The sequence below is a fragment of the Tyto alba genome, unplaced genomic scaffold (genome assembly GCF_018691265.1).
Source record: "Tyto alba isolate M040663 unplaced genomic scaffold, T.alba_DEE_v4.0 Super-Scaffold_33, whole genome shotgun sequence".
In the NCBI taxonomy this organism is placed as follows: domain Eukaryota; kingdom Metazoa; phylum Chordata; class Aves; order Strigiformes; family Tytonidae; genus Tyto; species Tyto alba.
This window is the reverse complement of record NW_024881308.1, coordinates 9,051,508-9,063,826: the sequence shown is the minus strand read 5'-3', so window position 1 is coordinate 9,063,826 and position 12,319 is coordinate 9,051,508. Positions and strand designations below refer to the sequence as shown.

The 12,319-nt window shown below is 39.5% G+C and overlaps 1 protein-coding gene across 9 annotated transcripts in view; it reads left to right on the top strand.

Moving 5' to 3' along the window:
* RIPOR3 (RIPOR family member 3) overlaps positions 1-12,319 on the top strand; it is a 55,103-nt gene that overhangs the window by 25,795 nt on the left and 16,989 nt on the right. For all 9 annotated transcript variants that reach the window (XM_032993633.2, XM_009968346.3, XM_032993631.2 and 6 more), the window contains 8 exons: positions 2,619-2,697; positions 3,387-3,410; positions 3,540-3,593; positions 4,315-4,464; positions 5,008-5,071; positions 5,468-5,511; positions 6,133-6,258; positions 8,410-8,555. In XM_032993633.2, coding sequence (XP_032849524.2) covers positions 2,619-2,697; positions 3,387-3,410; positions 3,540-3,593; positions 4,315-4,464; positions 5,008-5,071; positions 5,468-5,511; positions 6,133-6,258; positions 8,410-8,555 — 687 coding nt within the window. The remainder of the gene's footprint in view (positions 1-2,618; positions 2,698-3,386; positions 3,411-3,539; positions 3,594-4,314; positions 4,465-5,007; positions 5,072-5,467; positions 5,512-6,132; positions 6,259-8,409; positions 8,556-12,319) is intronic.

Below are 12,319 nucleotides of genomic sequence, written 5' to 3'. Positions count from 1 at the left end.
GGTAAGGGTAAGGTCTAAGCAGATCCACCTGAAAACTCCAGCTGACTTGAGGTGATGAAATGGAGCTGTAGTATAACTCCATCTTCTTATGGCAATGTAAATAACATTATATTGCTTTAAATGTAGCACTATTTCAGAGTCTTTATTATTGTTGACTGCACAGTCAATGTTGCATCAGTACAGAATTGAGTGAAAAGGCTAAAGACCAATTTTGTCCATTGTCTCCATCTGGCAAGTGTGGGGTGTATGCAGCAGACATAAGAGATCAAATGATGGGCTGGCAATCTGAATTTAGGGTATTCGGTCTTTGAGGAAGCTGTCAGTTGCCTCATAGAAATGCTGATAATATTCGATGCTGAAATGACAAATAAAACCTGGATGAGCTTGCTCTTGTGGTATAACAGACCAAAAGGGAAGTGGTGGTAAGTGCTGTTTGCCTCCATCAGTGATTAAAACTGATCAACCTTTAACTGAGTCCTCAAATCTTATTATATAAAAATACACATCTTAAATCTTACAGTTGATGTTGGTGGGTCTAGTCTAATGTCATAGGAACTTCATTTACACCCTGCAGCTACTATCAGAAGATAAAATACATTTCCTTGGATTTGTAAACCCCGTAGCTCTTTCTGCTGGCATCTTACTAGCTGTTCTTTCATGTATGTTGCTGTTGTCCTCAGAATTTTGCTACTGTATTAATTCTGATCATAATTTGCTGTCTTAAGCAAAAAATATAAAATGCATTGTAATAATGCATTGTAAACTCAGATGTGTCACATTTTTATTCCAATAAAAGACTATAGAGTCTGAGCCCTAAAAATATCAATCAATGTCTTATTAGTGGATTTAAATTTAAAACAAATAATGAAACCAAATGTTTTTGTAGAGTTTAGAACTTATCAGAACTTAAGGAGGAAAAACCATAAAGTGGATCAGAATTTTTTCCAGTTCTGAAGGGAATGCCATATGATCAGACTCCTGCCAAAACTGAGTAGCTAACTAATTGACTAAAGTAACCTACAGAAAACAACTGTATCAAATAGCAATACAAAGTCCAAATTTTAAGTAGATGCAGACTACGTCCACTTGGTGCTGGAGTGACTTGAATTTTTAGTACAGAACATGTTTTACGTGCCTGTTTCTTTATAGCTATAGCAAATAACTTTATTTTGTAACCATCTGGGTATCATTCCAATAACTATTCTGTTAACCATCTGGGTACCATTCCATCAAGCTGGCAATTCTAACATTCTTAAATCTAAATGATGAAGCTCTTCTAAAAGGAAAGGGAACTCTCTTCTGTCACCAGCCTCGGCTACTTCTGTACTAAGCTGTTAATAGGCAGGTGTAGAGAGCAGACAGCTGAATGCTGGAGCCACTGGGTGTCTTAGGGGAACTGGTTCTGTGAAAGTAAGAAAATTAAATGCATCAAAGCAAATGTGAAGAAGTGTAGCTGTCTAAAATGAAGTTATTTTGACTGCTCAGAGTCTGTGTCTTATTATGTAGTATTTACCAGGTGATTCTTGTTCCCTTTTAAGCATAAGAGGAAAATGTTACTGAAGTCTGCTTCATGTTAAAAGCAAAGTTGGAAGAAGATGGTTTCAGCAGAAATAGTTTAAGGCCCTGTGGGAACTCCTAAGGGACAGCCCTTGCATGCAGGCAACTCTGTAGAAGCCAACCGGCACTAAGTGTTTCACACCTTGCAAAATAGTTCCCATTCCAGAAAAAGTAATAGTTAATTTAAGAAATTATCTAGTGTACTAAAAGGTGGTATTTAGCTCTGTTCACTAAAACACTGAAGGACGTATGCCTTGCCTTACATGTGGAGTACTTCTATGAACTCTGTTTTGTAGTGTGTCTGTTTCATGTTGCAATTCTTTGACTTTGTAAGATGGAGCTGGTTGATGAATTCTTACTCCTCAGTAACTGTAAGAAAAGACTTGCTCAACAAATGAACTGATCTTCTACCTTGCAGAAAAGGTTCCAGAAAGCCAAAGAGGAATAGTTAGAGAAATCTGAAAAGGAGATCTGTGAGCTGGGTTATGTGTGTATTAGAACTTACTGTTCTCCTCCTACATACCTGCTTTTCTGTTGCCTCTAGTAGTACTTCCAGCTCTACTGTCTTGTTTTGTTTTGATTTGCATTCCCAGAATAAAGCCTATCTTGCACTTGAACGATCTATTTTAGATGAAGGGAAATAAGAAATAGTGAATGTCTGAATGCAGTGTGTGAATGTGTATGTGTTATGCAGGTGTGGTGGCCTCCTTGAATTGCATTGTAGTATTCCACATCTTGGAGGAGTAAAAAGGATTCAGGAGGATTCCTAATGTACAGCATCTTTAAATGTTAGGTAACAGTATTCAGTATCTGCTGGCACTCATTCTGTACAGATGCTCCTCTAGGAGTGACTCTTGAATTTAGGGCAAATATTTGTCTATGGAAACTACCCTTTCTCATCTGTTGACCCCTGTATAGCAATTCGCATCGCCAGAGAGTAAAACAAGGGAAGTCTTCTAGAGAAGGAAGTTGCTTTGTAACATTCTGCTGAAAAATTCTTTGGGAAGGTGTTATAATGAATGTACCAGAAGAATGTAACACTGGGTTTTCCTCCTCTCCAGTGAATACTTGGAAGCACATCAGGCTGAATTGGATTATCTTTCTGGTCGACACAAAGATACAAAAAGGAACTCCAGATTGGTAAGAGGCTTTTAATATTAAATACTTACATGACTCTAAGTCACAAAAATAGATGCTGTCTCACATCTGGGGCTTCCAGGGGTTTTCCAGTTAAAACACTGAGGTAAGATCCAGCAAGCCATCCCAATCAGAAATTTACCAAGCAAGTTAACTTGGAATTTCACACTTTCAGCATCCAGCAGTGTTCTTCAGATTGTGGTTCTTTTATTACTGGTGTCTCATGTCTATTTAGTCATCAGTGTTTGTTTCTGTATGGACAGAAATGGCAATAAAGATAGAGCTTTGTTGGTGAATGTGTCTTAGCAACTTGGATTCTGTTGTGTTCACAGCTCCCTAGAAGTACCTTCAGCAACAGTGCTAATGAAAAGACAACTTGCAGATCTAACTTTGCCTTTCATTTGGGAAATAATATCTAGATTAAAAAAAAAAAAATCAGAAACTCCCAGGTACCATGACCAATGAGACTCTTACTATCTCGTTTCAAGCATCTGTGAAAAACAGCCAACAATGAACAGAAAATGAAACTACTTCTAAAGATGTTGAACTGTCTTTTTTTGTAGTAAACACTGTGTCTTAATTTAGTGTAACTTAAGATATGCGTAGTGAGTCTTGCAGTAAATATGAAAGTGTCACTAATATACACAAATGTACCATGCTCTCCTGTTCAGCCTGTGCTATTTCTCTTTCAGGCTTTCTACTATGACCTGGATAAGGTAAGACTATTGAGGATGAGGTGAAATGTTGCAAACGCAGAAAAACTGATGATGTGTCTACTGTGTTACTTAAAGGTATGTTTAGGAAATAACTTCTCAGGTTTCCTTCTCTCTTCCCCTCTTCAAAAGCAAATCCGCTCTGTGGAGAGATACATCAGAAAACTGGAGTTTCACATAAGCAAGGTAAGGGGTTTTCTATCTTGTACATGTAAGGCTTACACTACTGTATAAGCAAACCATCTAAATAAAAAATATTTTTCTTATAATTCATCTGAAGGGGAATAATGCTGGGTACTTTCTGAAAGCTGTGACCACTCTTTTTACAGAAGGAGGTGATTTTTATTTATTTATTTTCTTGAATGGTTCTATTCAGGCTGAATGTTGGGTGCAACCCAACCTGAGTTTGCCTGTGAAACTAGTTTGCATACTCTGCCAGTTTATTCAGAATATGCTGCTGTACGAAGACTTACGTGTTCTCTCCCCCTTCCCACAAGGGGTCAAAAGGGCAATTCTGTAGAGTCCATGTCTGTTTTCTGCCCTCTGCTTCCAAAGAATCAAACCTCTCCTCTGACATAGCTAAAGGCGTATTGAGGGAATTGATTTCCTGCTCCCCAAGTAACTTCCCTGAACAAAGTGTTACTCTACTCCTTGTCTTCTAGTCTGATAATAGCAGAGCAAACTGTTTCTCAATATCCTATGCTTTTTTGCAGGAATGTCTGCAAGCCATTGCACTCTAATCAGCCTGTAAAATGCAGGAGTTGTAGCATTCTGCAATACTATGATGATGGGATTTGGTTGGGTTTTTTTGCCAGGAAAAACTGCTGATGTTCCTTCTCAAAACTTATTAAAACTGTGCTGGGGGTAATTCTTGTTCGTTCTTTCCTCCATCCCCCAAATCCTAAAGGTAGAAGAACTCTATGAAGCTTACTGTATCCAGTGCAGACTACGAGATGGGGCCACTAATATGAAACATGCCTTTTCCTTGTCTCCTTCCACCAAAGCCTCCAGAGAGAGCCTTGTGGAGCTTTACAAGAACTTCCAAGAGTGCACAGAGGTAGGAAATACTACACAGGGATAGTGAAGACCTGACTGTTCCTTAGCAAAAAATGTACCAGGACTTGCTGCTGGCTCTTTTTTTAATGGTGTGGGTTAAAAACTTAAGATGTGAATGAAATACAGGTACATAATGTGACCTGAAGCTTGAGATAAATACCTTACAGGCAAAGCTCTTGAATTCTATGTGTTGGTTTGTTTTTTCTTTTTTGCCCCTAGTCAGCTTGGCTTCATGCATTCAAGAAGACAAATGAAAATTCCTTTGAATTTCTGCTTTAATACTGGGGTCCATTATGACTTTCACCAGAAGTAATGGGATGAGAATTGAATGATGAATAAGCTATGCTATTTTTACAAAACAAGCAGTGGAAGGTAACTGACAGTGAACCGCTCAAGCAGTTCTACTCTTCTGTGGAGCAGTGAAAAAAAAAAAAAAAAAAAAAGCCAAAGTCTGTTAAAGATGAGTTAAGAAAGTGGCATGTATGGGAAGGTAGCTATTCTGCATTGCTTTTCAGTCATAGTGACTTTTTGGTCTTTCTTCTAGGATATGTGCTTTATAGAAGGGGCATTGGAGGTCCATTTGGGAGAGTTTCACTTGAAGATGAAAGGTATGTTCCTTTATTGTTTCATTCAAGATTCATCAATTGATTTGGGGGTCTCTATGCAGCAATCTGATCCTTTGAGAGTCCGTTTATTTAAGGTCAGTTGCTTCCACTGGCTTTCTGGATCAGACCCTGAACAGAAGTTTGGCAAACTTCTGTTTGCTTCAGCATTGTAAAACAGATCTGCCATGGGTTTTTGTATTTGAGTACAAAAGCTGACAAGCTTTTTTTCCTCAGCATAATGAATGTTTGTCCTAAGAGTGTTTTGGACTAGCGGCATAGCTTCTGCACAGAGCTGAGCACAAGGGAATGTTAGCCAGATAGTCACTTCATTGCAAGCTGAGGCTTTGGGGGGACATTGTAAAACTCTACAAGTATTAGGAGTTTTCCTTCTCTTTTCAGGGTTGGTGGGCTTTGCACGTCTCTGCCCGGGGGACCAGTATGAGGTGCAGTATACACCAATTCATTTTGTCCTTTATTTTACTGCTGTGAGTTTAGAGTAGAGGAACAGGAGAGCAACATGTAGAAGGGGAGCAGAAAACCAGACTTCAGTAGTTACTCTGCCTTCTGAGACTGAAGAGGGAAAGATGTGACTCAAGTGTTACGGGAGGGTTTAAAAGACGGCAGTGACTGTCTATCAAAACCAACCTTTGTCTTCAAAGTTGCTCTGGAATCAAGTAACAGTTTTCTGCCTGTTTCTTGGAAGGTTGCCCTTGGCATGATTTGAATGCATCTTAGTATCTTACTGAGTTACTCTCCTACTTCTAACAGTTCCAAATGAATTCCAGTGTGCCTTGTATTTCAGTACCACTACACTTGCTATGCAATGTAGTTCTGCAGTTCTTCTAGAAAGGGTGGGACGTGTCATTTGGCACTGAATTGAGGTGTTAAAACCTGCAACCTGAATTCATGACTCCAATCTCCTAGCTTTATCCAAGTTCCTAAATGTATAGTGATCAAAGGAATGGCTTTGCTTCTGCAGTACTGGAACAGTGTGAGGCCTATGGGCTGAAGGGAATGTTCTGGGATATGTTGACCCAACATCCTTTTTCCTTTGTGGTTTCTAGGTCTTTGTGCGACTGGGGCGCCAAAAATGGAGGTTGAAAGGCAAGATTGAGACCGATGACAGCCAAACATGGGATGAGGAAGAAAAGATTTTTATACCCAATCTCCATGAGAAGTTTGAAATCAAGGTGTGGTGTATAATGGTTGGATTGGAATCAGTGGGTTAACAGGTCTTCTGCCATACTACTTACCTGTTAGGCTACCAAGCGTTTGTCAAAATTCTGAGGTAGTTTTCTTTTCCTAGCCATGTAAACATGGCAGTTAATCAATGTTCTGCTTACTGAACAGACATCCACTTCTGTTTTAATTTTACTCCCGGCACTCGTAACTGAATTGGTGCATCTGCTTTCCCATATTCTTGAAGTCTGGTATATGTGGTTGTTTTGTTGGTTGGTTGTCTTTTTTTTTTTTTTTTTTTGTTTTTTGTTTGTTTTTAGAAAAGTCCTAGATCAATATCTGAGATTTTCTAGGGTGAAATCTAAATGTGGAGACAAAAAGATGTGTATGTATATGTTATTTAATTTACCCATGTAGAATATTAAGTACCTGGAGTTCTGTTTTCTATTGAAAAAGAGAAATATGTGTATGGAAAACTTATCATTGTACATATATGTTCTAAAGGTGTAGTTCAAATGGCCCTTTATCTGGTTGCACTGCAGATTCTTTTGTCATATTTTACTCCAGAGATGCTCCATTATCTGTGAAGAACCATTGATATTTATATGCTACAAACTGTCTGTACTTTATATCTTTATTTAGAGTTCTGACTTTTTTTTTTTTTTTTTTAAAAAAGTGCCTCAGTAGCAGGCATATCTTTAACAGTAAGGGACCAGTGCTACTGGCCTGTGATACGTGGGTGACACTGGGCACTCCTTGGGGGAAGCGTGTAGTTCTCATAGACCCTCGTGCAGCTGCCACTGGCACAGGTTCTGGTGTAGTCTGGCATCTTTCGTGGGCTGGGCTCTGCAGCATGACTCCTGTCAGCCTGAACAGAGCTGAGATGGAAGGCTCTGCTGGATCCTATTCTACTAGGAAACCGTGCCAGTGCAGGGTTTTGAGTTCTGGCAGCTGTGTTAAAGCAGCTATTGCAATGTTCCCTCCTATCTGGCAGTAAGAACAGGGTTACATAGGAGAGACTCTTTGGCATCTTGCCAGTACAGCCTTTGGAAATGTGCTTCTAATGTGTTTTTTTGCTGCCACTGCACAATGAAGATCAGGTGAGAGGCTAATTCAGACCCCTGTTTTCCCATAACAGTTTTAAAAAGTTGTATTACTTTGTATGACAATTATAGTTTTACTCTTTGTCAGCTTATGAAAGTCTACTGACTAATGTTCTCCACACCCTCCCGTTCTTTCCACTTTGTACTTAATAATCTTCAACCAGTACAAATACATAGCAGGTTTAAAAAAAAAAAAAAATAAAAATTGAGAAGTGCCAAAGAGTGTTCCAAGAGGAGCCTAGCAACAAAACTTTTCCTAGCTGTTAAAGGAGGTATGTAACTAAATCCCAAAGTGGACTTCAGGCACTTGTGGTAAAATTCTGTGCTGTGACTGATGCTTTATGTGCTTCTAGAATAATTTGAACTTCAATTGGACGTATGATTTTATAGCAAATGTTTCATTAGATTTTTTTTTTTTTTTTTGTGTGTAGCTGAAGAAGCAAAATGCCAGGCTGGAAAAAAATGTGGGCCTGTAACTGCATTGATAACAAACTCACAGCTACCTGCAGAGCTAGAGGAAAGGACTAACACCTACAAGTTCCGATTTTGGTCCGCAGCTGAGCTCAGGACAGTTAGGAAGGTCACGGTGGATGCAGAGAGTTGTGCTTTCAGATCCTTTAGGCAATTGAGAGCTGAAATAATCTAGTGTAGGCAGGCTAATACGCTTCCCTGTAATATATATTTTTGAGTGTTGTTCTAACAGGTAGACGCTGGACTGTGTTATAAATGACAACTACTTGTACATATGCTAGAGCTAGAATTTCCAAATTTCAGACTAACTTTTTCTTAAAATCATAGTCTACCAGATTCTGTTGTCAGAAGTGCTGTACAGCCCTGTGTCTCCTCCACTCATAAAACTCCTCTCTACTTTGCTAGCCACCTATGCCATATTCCTTGTGGGGATACTGGTTCTCGACAGTTTAGGAGCCCAGAACTGAGTATCAAGGTTTTAAGTTTGTTGTGGGCCTCAGAGCAGATCTGAGCCTGGGTGTTCTCCTTTCCATGCACATGACTTCAGATTGTCTGGTAAGATGAAAATGGATATGTTTGTCCCTGCAGGTGACAGAGCTGCGAGGACTGGCCACTATTCTAGTTGGTGTCGTGACATGTGACAGCGTAAACTTCTTTACAACCAAGCCTCAGGCAATCATTGTGGATATAACTGAACTGGGCACCATCAAGCTACAGCTGGAGGTCCTCTGGAAGTAAGTACAGCTTCAAATGAAAAAAGCTGGAGCTAAACATTTGAAATATATTAAAGGCTCTTAAGTATGTCGCTTAGTAGCATTCAAAATCACAGTCCTCTTTCTATTTGCAGAGCAGGTGCAGGATAGCTAGCAGCCACACACGTCCTCACAGCAACCCCAGCTACTGTGCCTGACCTCTGACTGTGGGACCAGTCCTCAGGGACAGGAGGGGGAAGGGACAGAAGCTGTTTCTATGACCCTTCAGTTCTTTGATATTACCAGAGCCGTGGCTGGCCACATGAACTCACTTGCAGGCTTTTAGTTAGCTTACTGCTTTTCAGAATTGAGCATTCAAGTCTAGCTCCAAGCAATGTATTTTTGATGTTTTATAGATGTACATAATCTTAAATGTGTTGAAATGAAACTGAAAATAGCAGCTTCTAGATGCAATGGAAAAAATACATAGTTGAAATTCTAGGATGATCACTATTATCAGGCCACAATTTGTGAAAAACAATGCTTTCCCAAAGCCTTAGTGCCTTCATATTTGCAATGTGATTACAGTTATCAATAGGCCTGTTTTGTGCACTACAGGGAAGCTTGGTTACAGATGCACTTTTAAAATAGCCAAGGATTTTCATGTTGTCTGTGATTTGTTAAATTATAAAATAATTTAAATCTGTAAATTGATTTTTTTTTTTTAGTGGATTACTGATGTTATTAAAAGCAAATTCTCACTTTTGTGGATGCTGCACTGGAACTTCTTCCTCACCCTAGACATACCACCATAGATTTTTGAGGTAGTACTGTTATTTCTGCTTTATGGGACTGTTGGTCCATACTGAGAGTCTTGTCTGCAACAAATCAAAACTTTTTAACCTGTTTCCATTTACTATTGTCCAGGGGTTAAATCTAGCCATTTTAGTGAAGTGTCCAATTAAAAAACAGGCACTCTTCACATGTGCTTCAGTATATGCCTTACTGCAGTGCTCAGTTCTTCCCAACCCAACATGGCAGAGGCATTTGAACACACCTCCATGATGAGAACCTTCTTGAAAGGCCACATTGTGATGACTTGTGGATTTAGGCTCTTTCCCAGAAAAGCAGAAGCTGAACAATGTTTAGATTAGGAAGGGCAGGGAGCTATGCCTTGCAGGCTAGACTCACCTATGGCTCAGCCTCATACAACTCTTCTTCTCTGGCCATGCTGGTTTCCTGTTTTCTTAAAAATTAACCAAAAATAAAAAAACCCCACTTGTATGTGTTGAATGTGTGGTCTGCCAAATATGCCCAAAAGCCAAACAAATCTTTCAGTAAGAGAAAAGTTTTCCTGCCCTTAGGGTAAAGTAACCAAATGTATTTTACAATCAGACCTCATTTTTCAGGTCTTAACACCCTGTTTCTACTCTTAATCACCTTGGAAGCATCATTTGACTTAAACCTTATCACTGTCTTTTAAGCCACCAACAGGAGAAATGCCACAAAGGTTTTCTGTTGCAACTCCTGTTCAAGTGTTGATAAAAAGTTTTCAGGCTGCATTTCTGGGGTTGGGGAAAGAAAAGCTTTATTGATCAACATACTATTTTCTGAATGTCTTTTGTGTATGCTATCATTCTTGAAATTTATTGTTGTCTTATATGTGCAATTGGGCTGAAAAATGAGTCTTGGCAACAGCATCTGAAATTTTTTTCAAATGCACACATTGCTTCAAGTCAATGAGAAATAAATTCACACAGCAGAGGTTGTTTGTTTTGTTTTGTTTTTTCCTGCACCTCTTGTTTAGGACACTTTTTCTTCCTGAGGTCTAACAATGGCCATCAGTATATGTTTTGTTTTGGTGAGGTGTTGCAGCTGCTTTGAGACTTTTGAGGCCTCTCTTTCTTATTTGAGAAGCTGAGCCGCTAATTAGTTGAGTAATAAACCCTCATTCCAGACGCTTGCTGTGATCTTGCATTATATGCCATAGGAAACTTCTTCTTACTCATGCCAAGTGATGTGTATATTCCCCTTTGAATATGAAAGCAGAGTCATTCGTGGTAGAGTTACTGAAAACCGTGTGGAGTGGGGATGGGACAAGTTGCATTATATAACTATTTTTTCTTAAGTAAAAGAAGCTCTTAAAATGACAGCCCTTTTAAATGAAGGCCAATTAAAATATTCTGTTGTTTTGATGTTTGCACGCCTTGATATTGGGGATGGAAGGAGAAGAGGGGCATGGGAGGATATATGGGTTCTCATACATCCCCAGCAAAGTCGGATGCCTTAATTTGTCATCTCTTGCCCTGTAACAAACACATACCACCAAAACTTGCATTGGATTTAATCGGGGTGTAAAATGCTCAAAAGCTCTATACGCAGTTTCAGCGCGGAAAGAGCCCTCTGCTTACAGAGATGCTTTTCTTGTAAGGGAAGTCTCTTTTTCCCTGACTTCAAGCCTGACATCTTAAGAAGCTTCACCTGCACAGTGAAGGAGACGTACTTTCTTTATTGAACTGGGTATAAAATCTGTTCTTGCCCTAATAGGGGAAGTGCTGTACCCAGAGATGGCACGTTCATAGTGGAGTCTCAAATAAATCACTTCTTCTCGTTAGCCACTACAAATGGCATCTAACAGATAGATTGACTTAATATACTTTTGCTGGATCTACTTGCTTGCCTTTGCTCGCTGTCAATAACTTGCATAAATAATTACGCATATAAAATATTTTTACAAAAGGACTGTACAAAGAAAACCCCTTACTATTCTGGGATATTGCAGTTTCTCCAATAATAGCCTACATCTCGAAAGCAAATGGTATTTGTGACTAAATTTTCTAGAAAAAATACAGTTTAAATTACGTTGACGCTTGATTGTTACAGTAGCTTGCAACTCAGAGGGCAGCTTTTGGCTTGCAAGATGAGCACTTCTGTGGCATCTGGGACAGCCATCACCCAGCTTTCAGAGTTGGCGACAGCTGAGCTGGGAGCAGGGTTAGTGGTGACACGTTTTCTTTGGGAGTTAATCCCCACTTGGAATTTTTCAGTGTAGGAGAAAACTCTGGCTGTGTGTCTCTGCTGTGTTTAAGTTTTGTGCAATGCCTTGGTACCCTACCAAGTGGATTCTCCAGAACACTTCTGCTCAGCACTGGAAGGCTCCTCCTCTTTGAGAGCCTGTCTGCTGAAGTTGTTTACAGAAAAGAGAAGTTGTGTGGTGATAACTCAGGGTGTTTCTATTTTCAAAGATAAAGCACTCAAAATAACAGCTGCTTTTTTCTTTGATTTAAGAATAAGTAAACAAATCCAGCTGATTTGCCCAAACTTCCCTGAGAGGCAAGCTTCCAATCTAGACCTGCTTTGTGATAAATCCAAATGTAGATCACCATTCCACTTCTAAATGTATATTTTCTTTAAATAAGCCACTAGTCTTCTGGGCTCTAACAAAAGTTCCCTCGACTCCTTTATAGATTATGCCACGATGAGTGTGAATGAGCTTGAGCCTGTTGCAGAACAGCTTTGTTGGCCAGTTTGGCAGAAGACTTTGATTTTTTTGCCAACCTAAACAGCAGTCTGAATTATGTCTCTCACATGAAGGACAAAGAGAAAGCCTGTATTCTCTTTTCAGAACTTCAGTTAGCAGCCCGTACTGGGATCTAAGGGTACCATCCAGCCAGAACCTCTCTTGTGATTTCTGCCAGCTTTGAATGTGTGCTGGCCTGGCTCACAAGGTTTCGTGAAGTAAGAGGGGAAAAAAAAAACCAAAAACCTTAAGGGAGAATGAAAAAGGAAAGTCTGTGTGTTGTGTT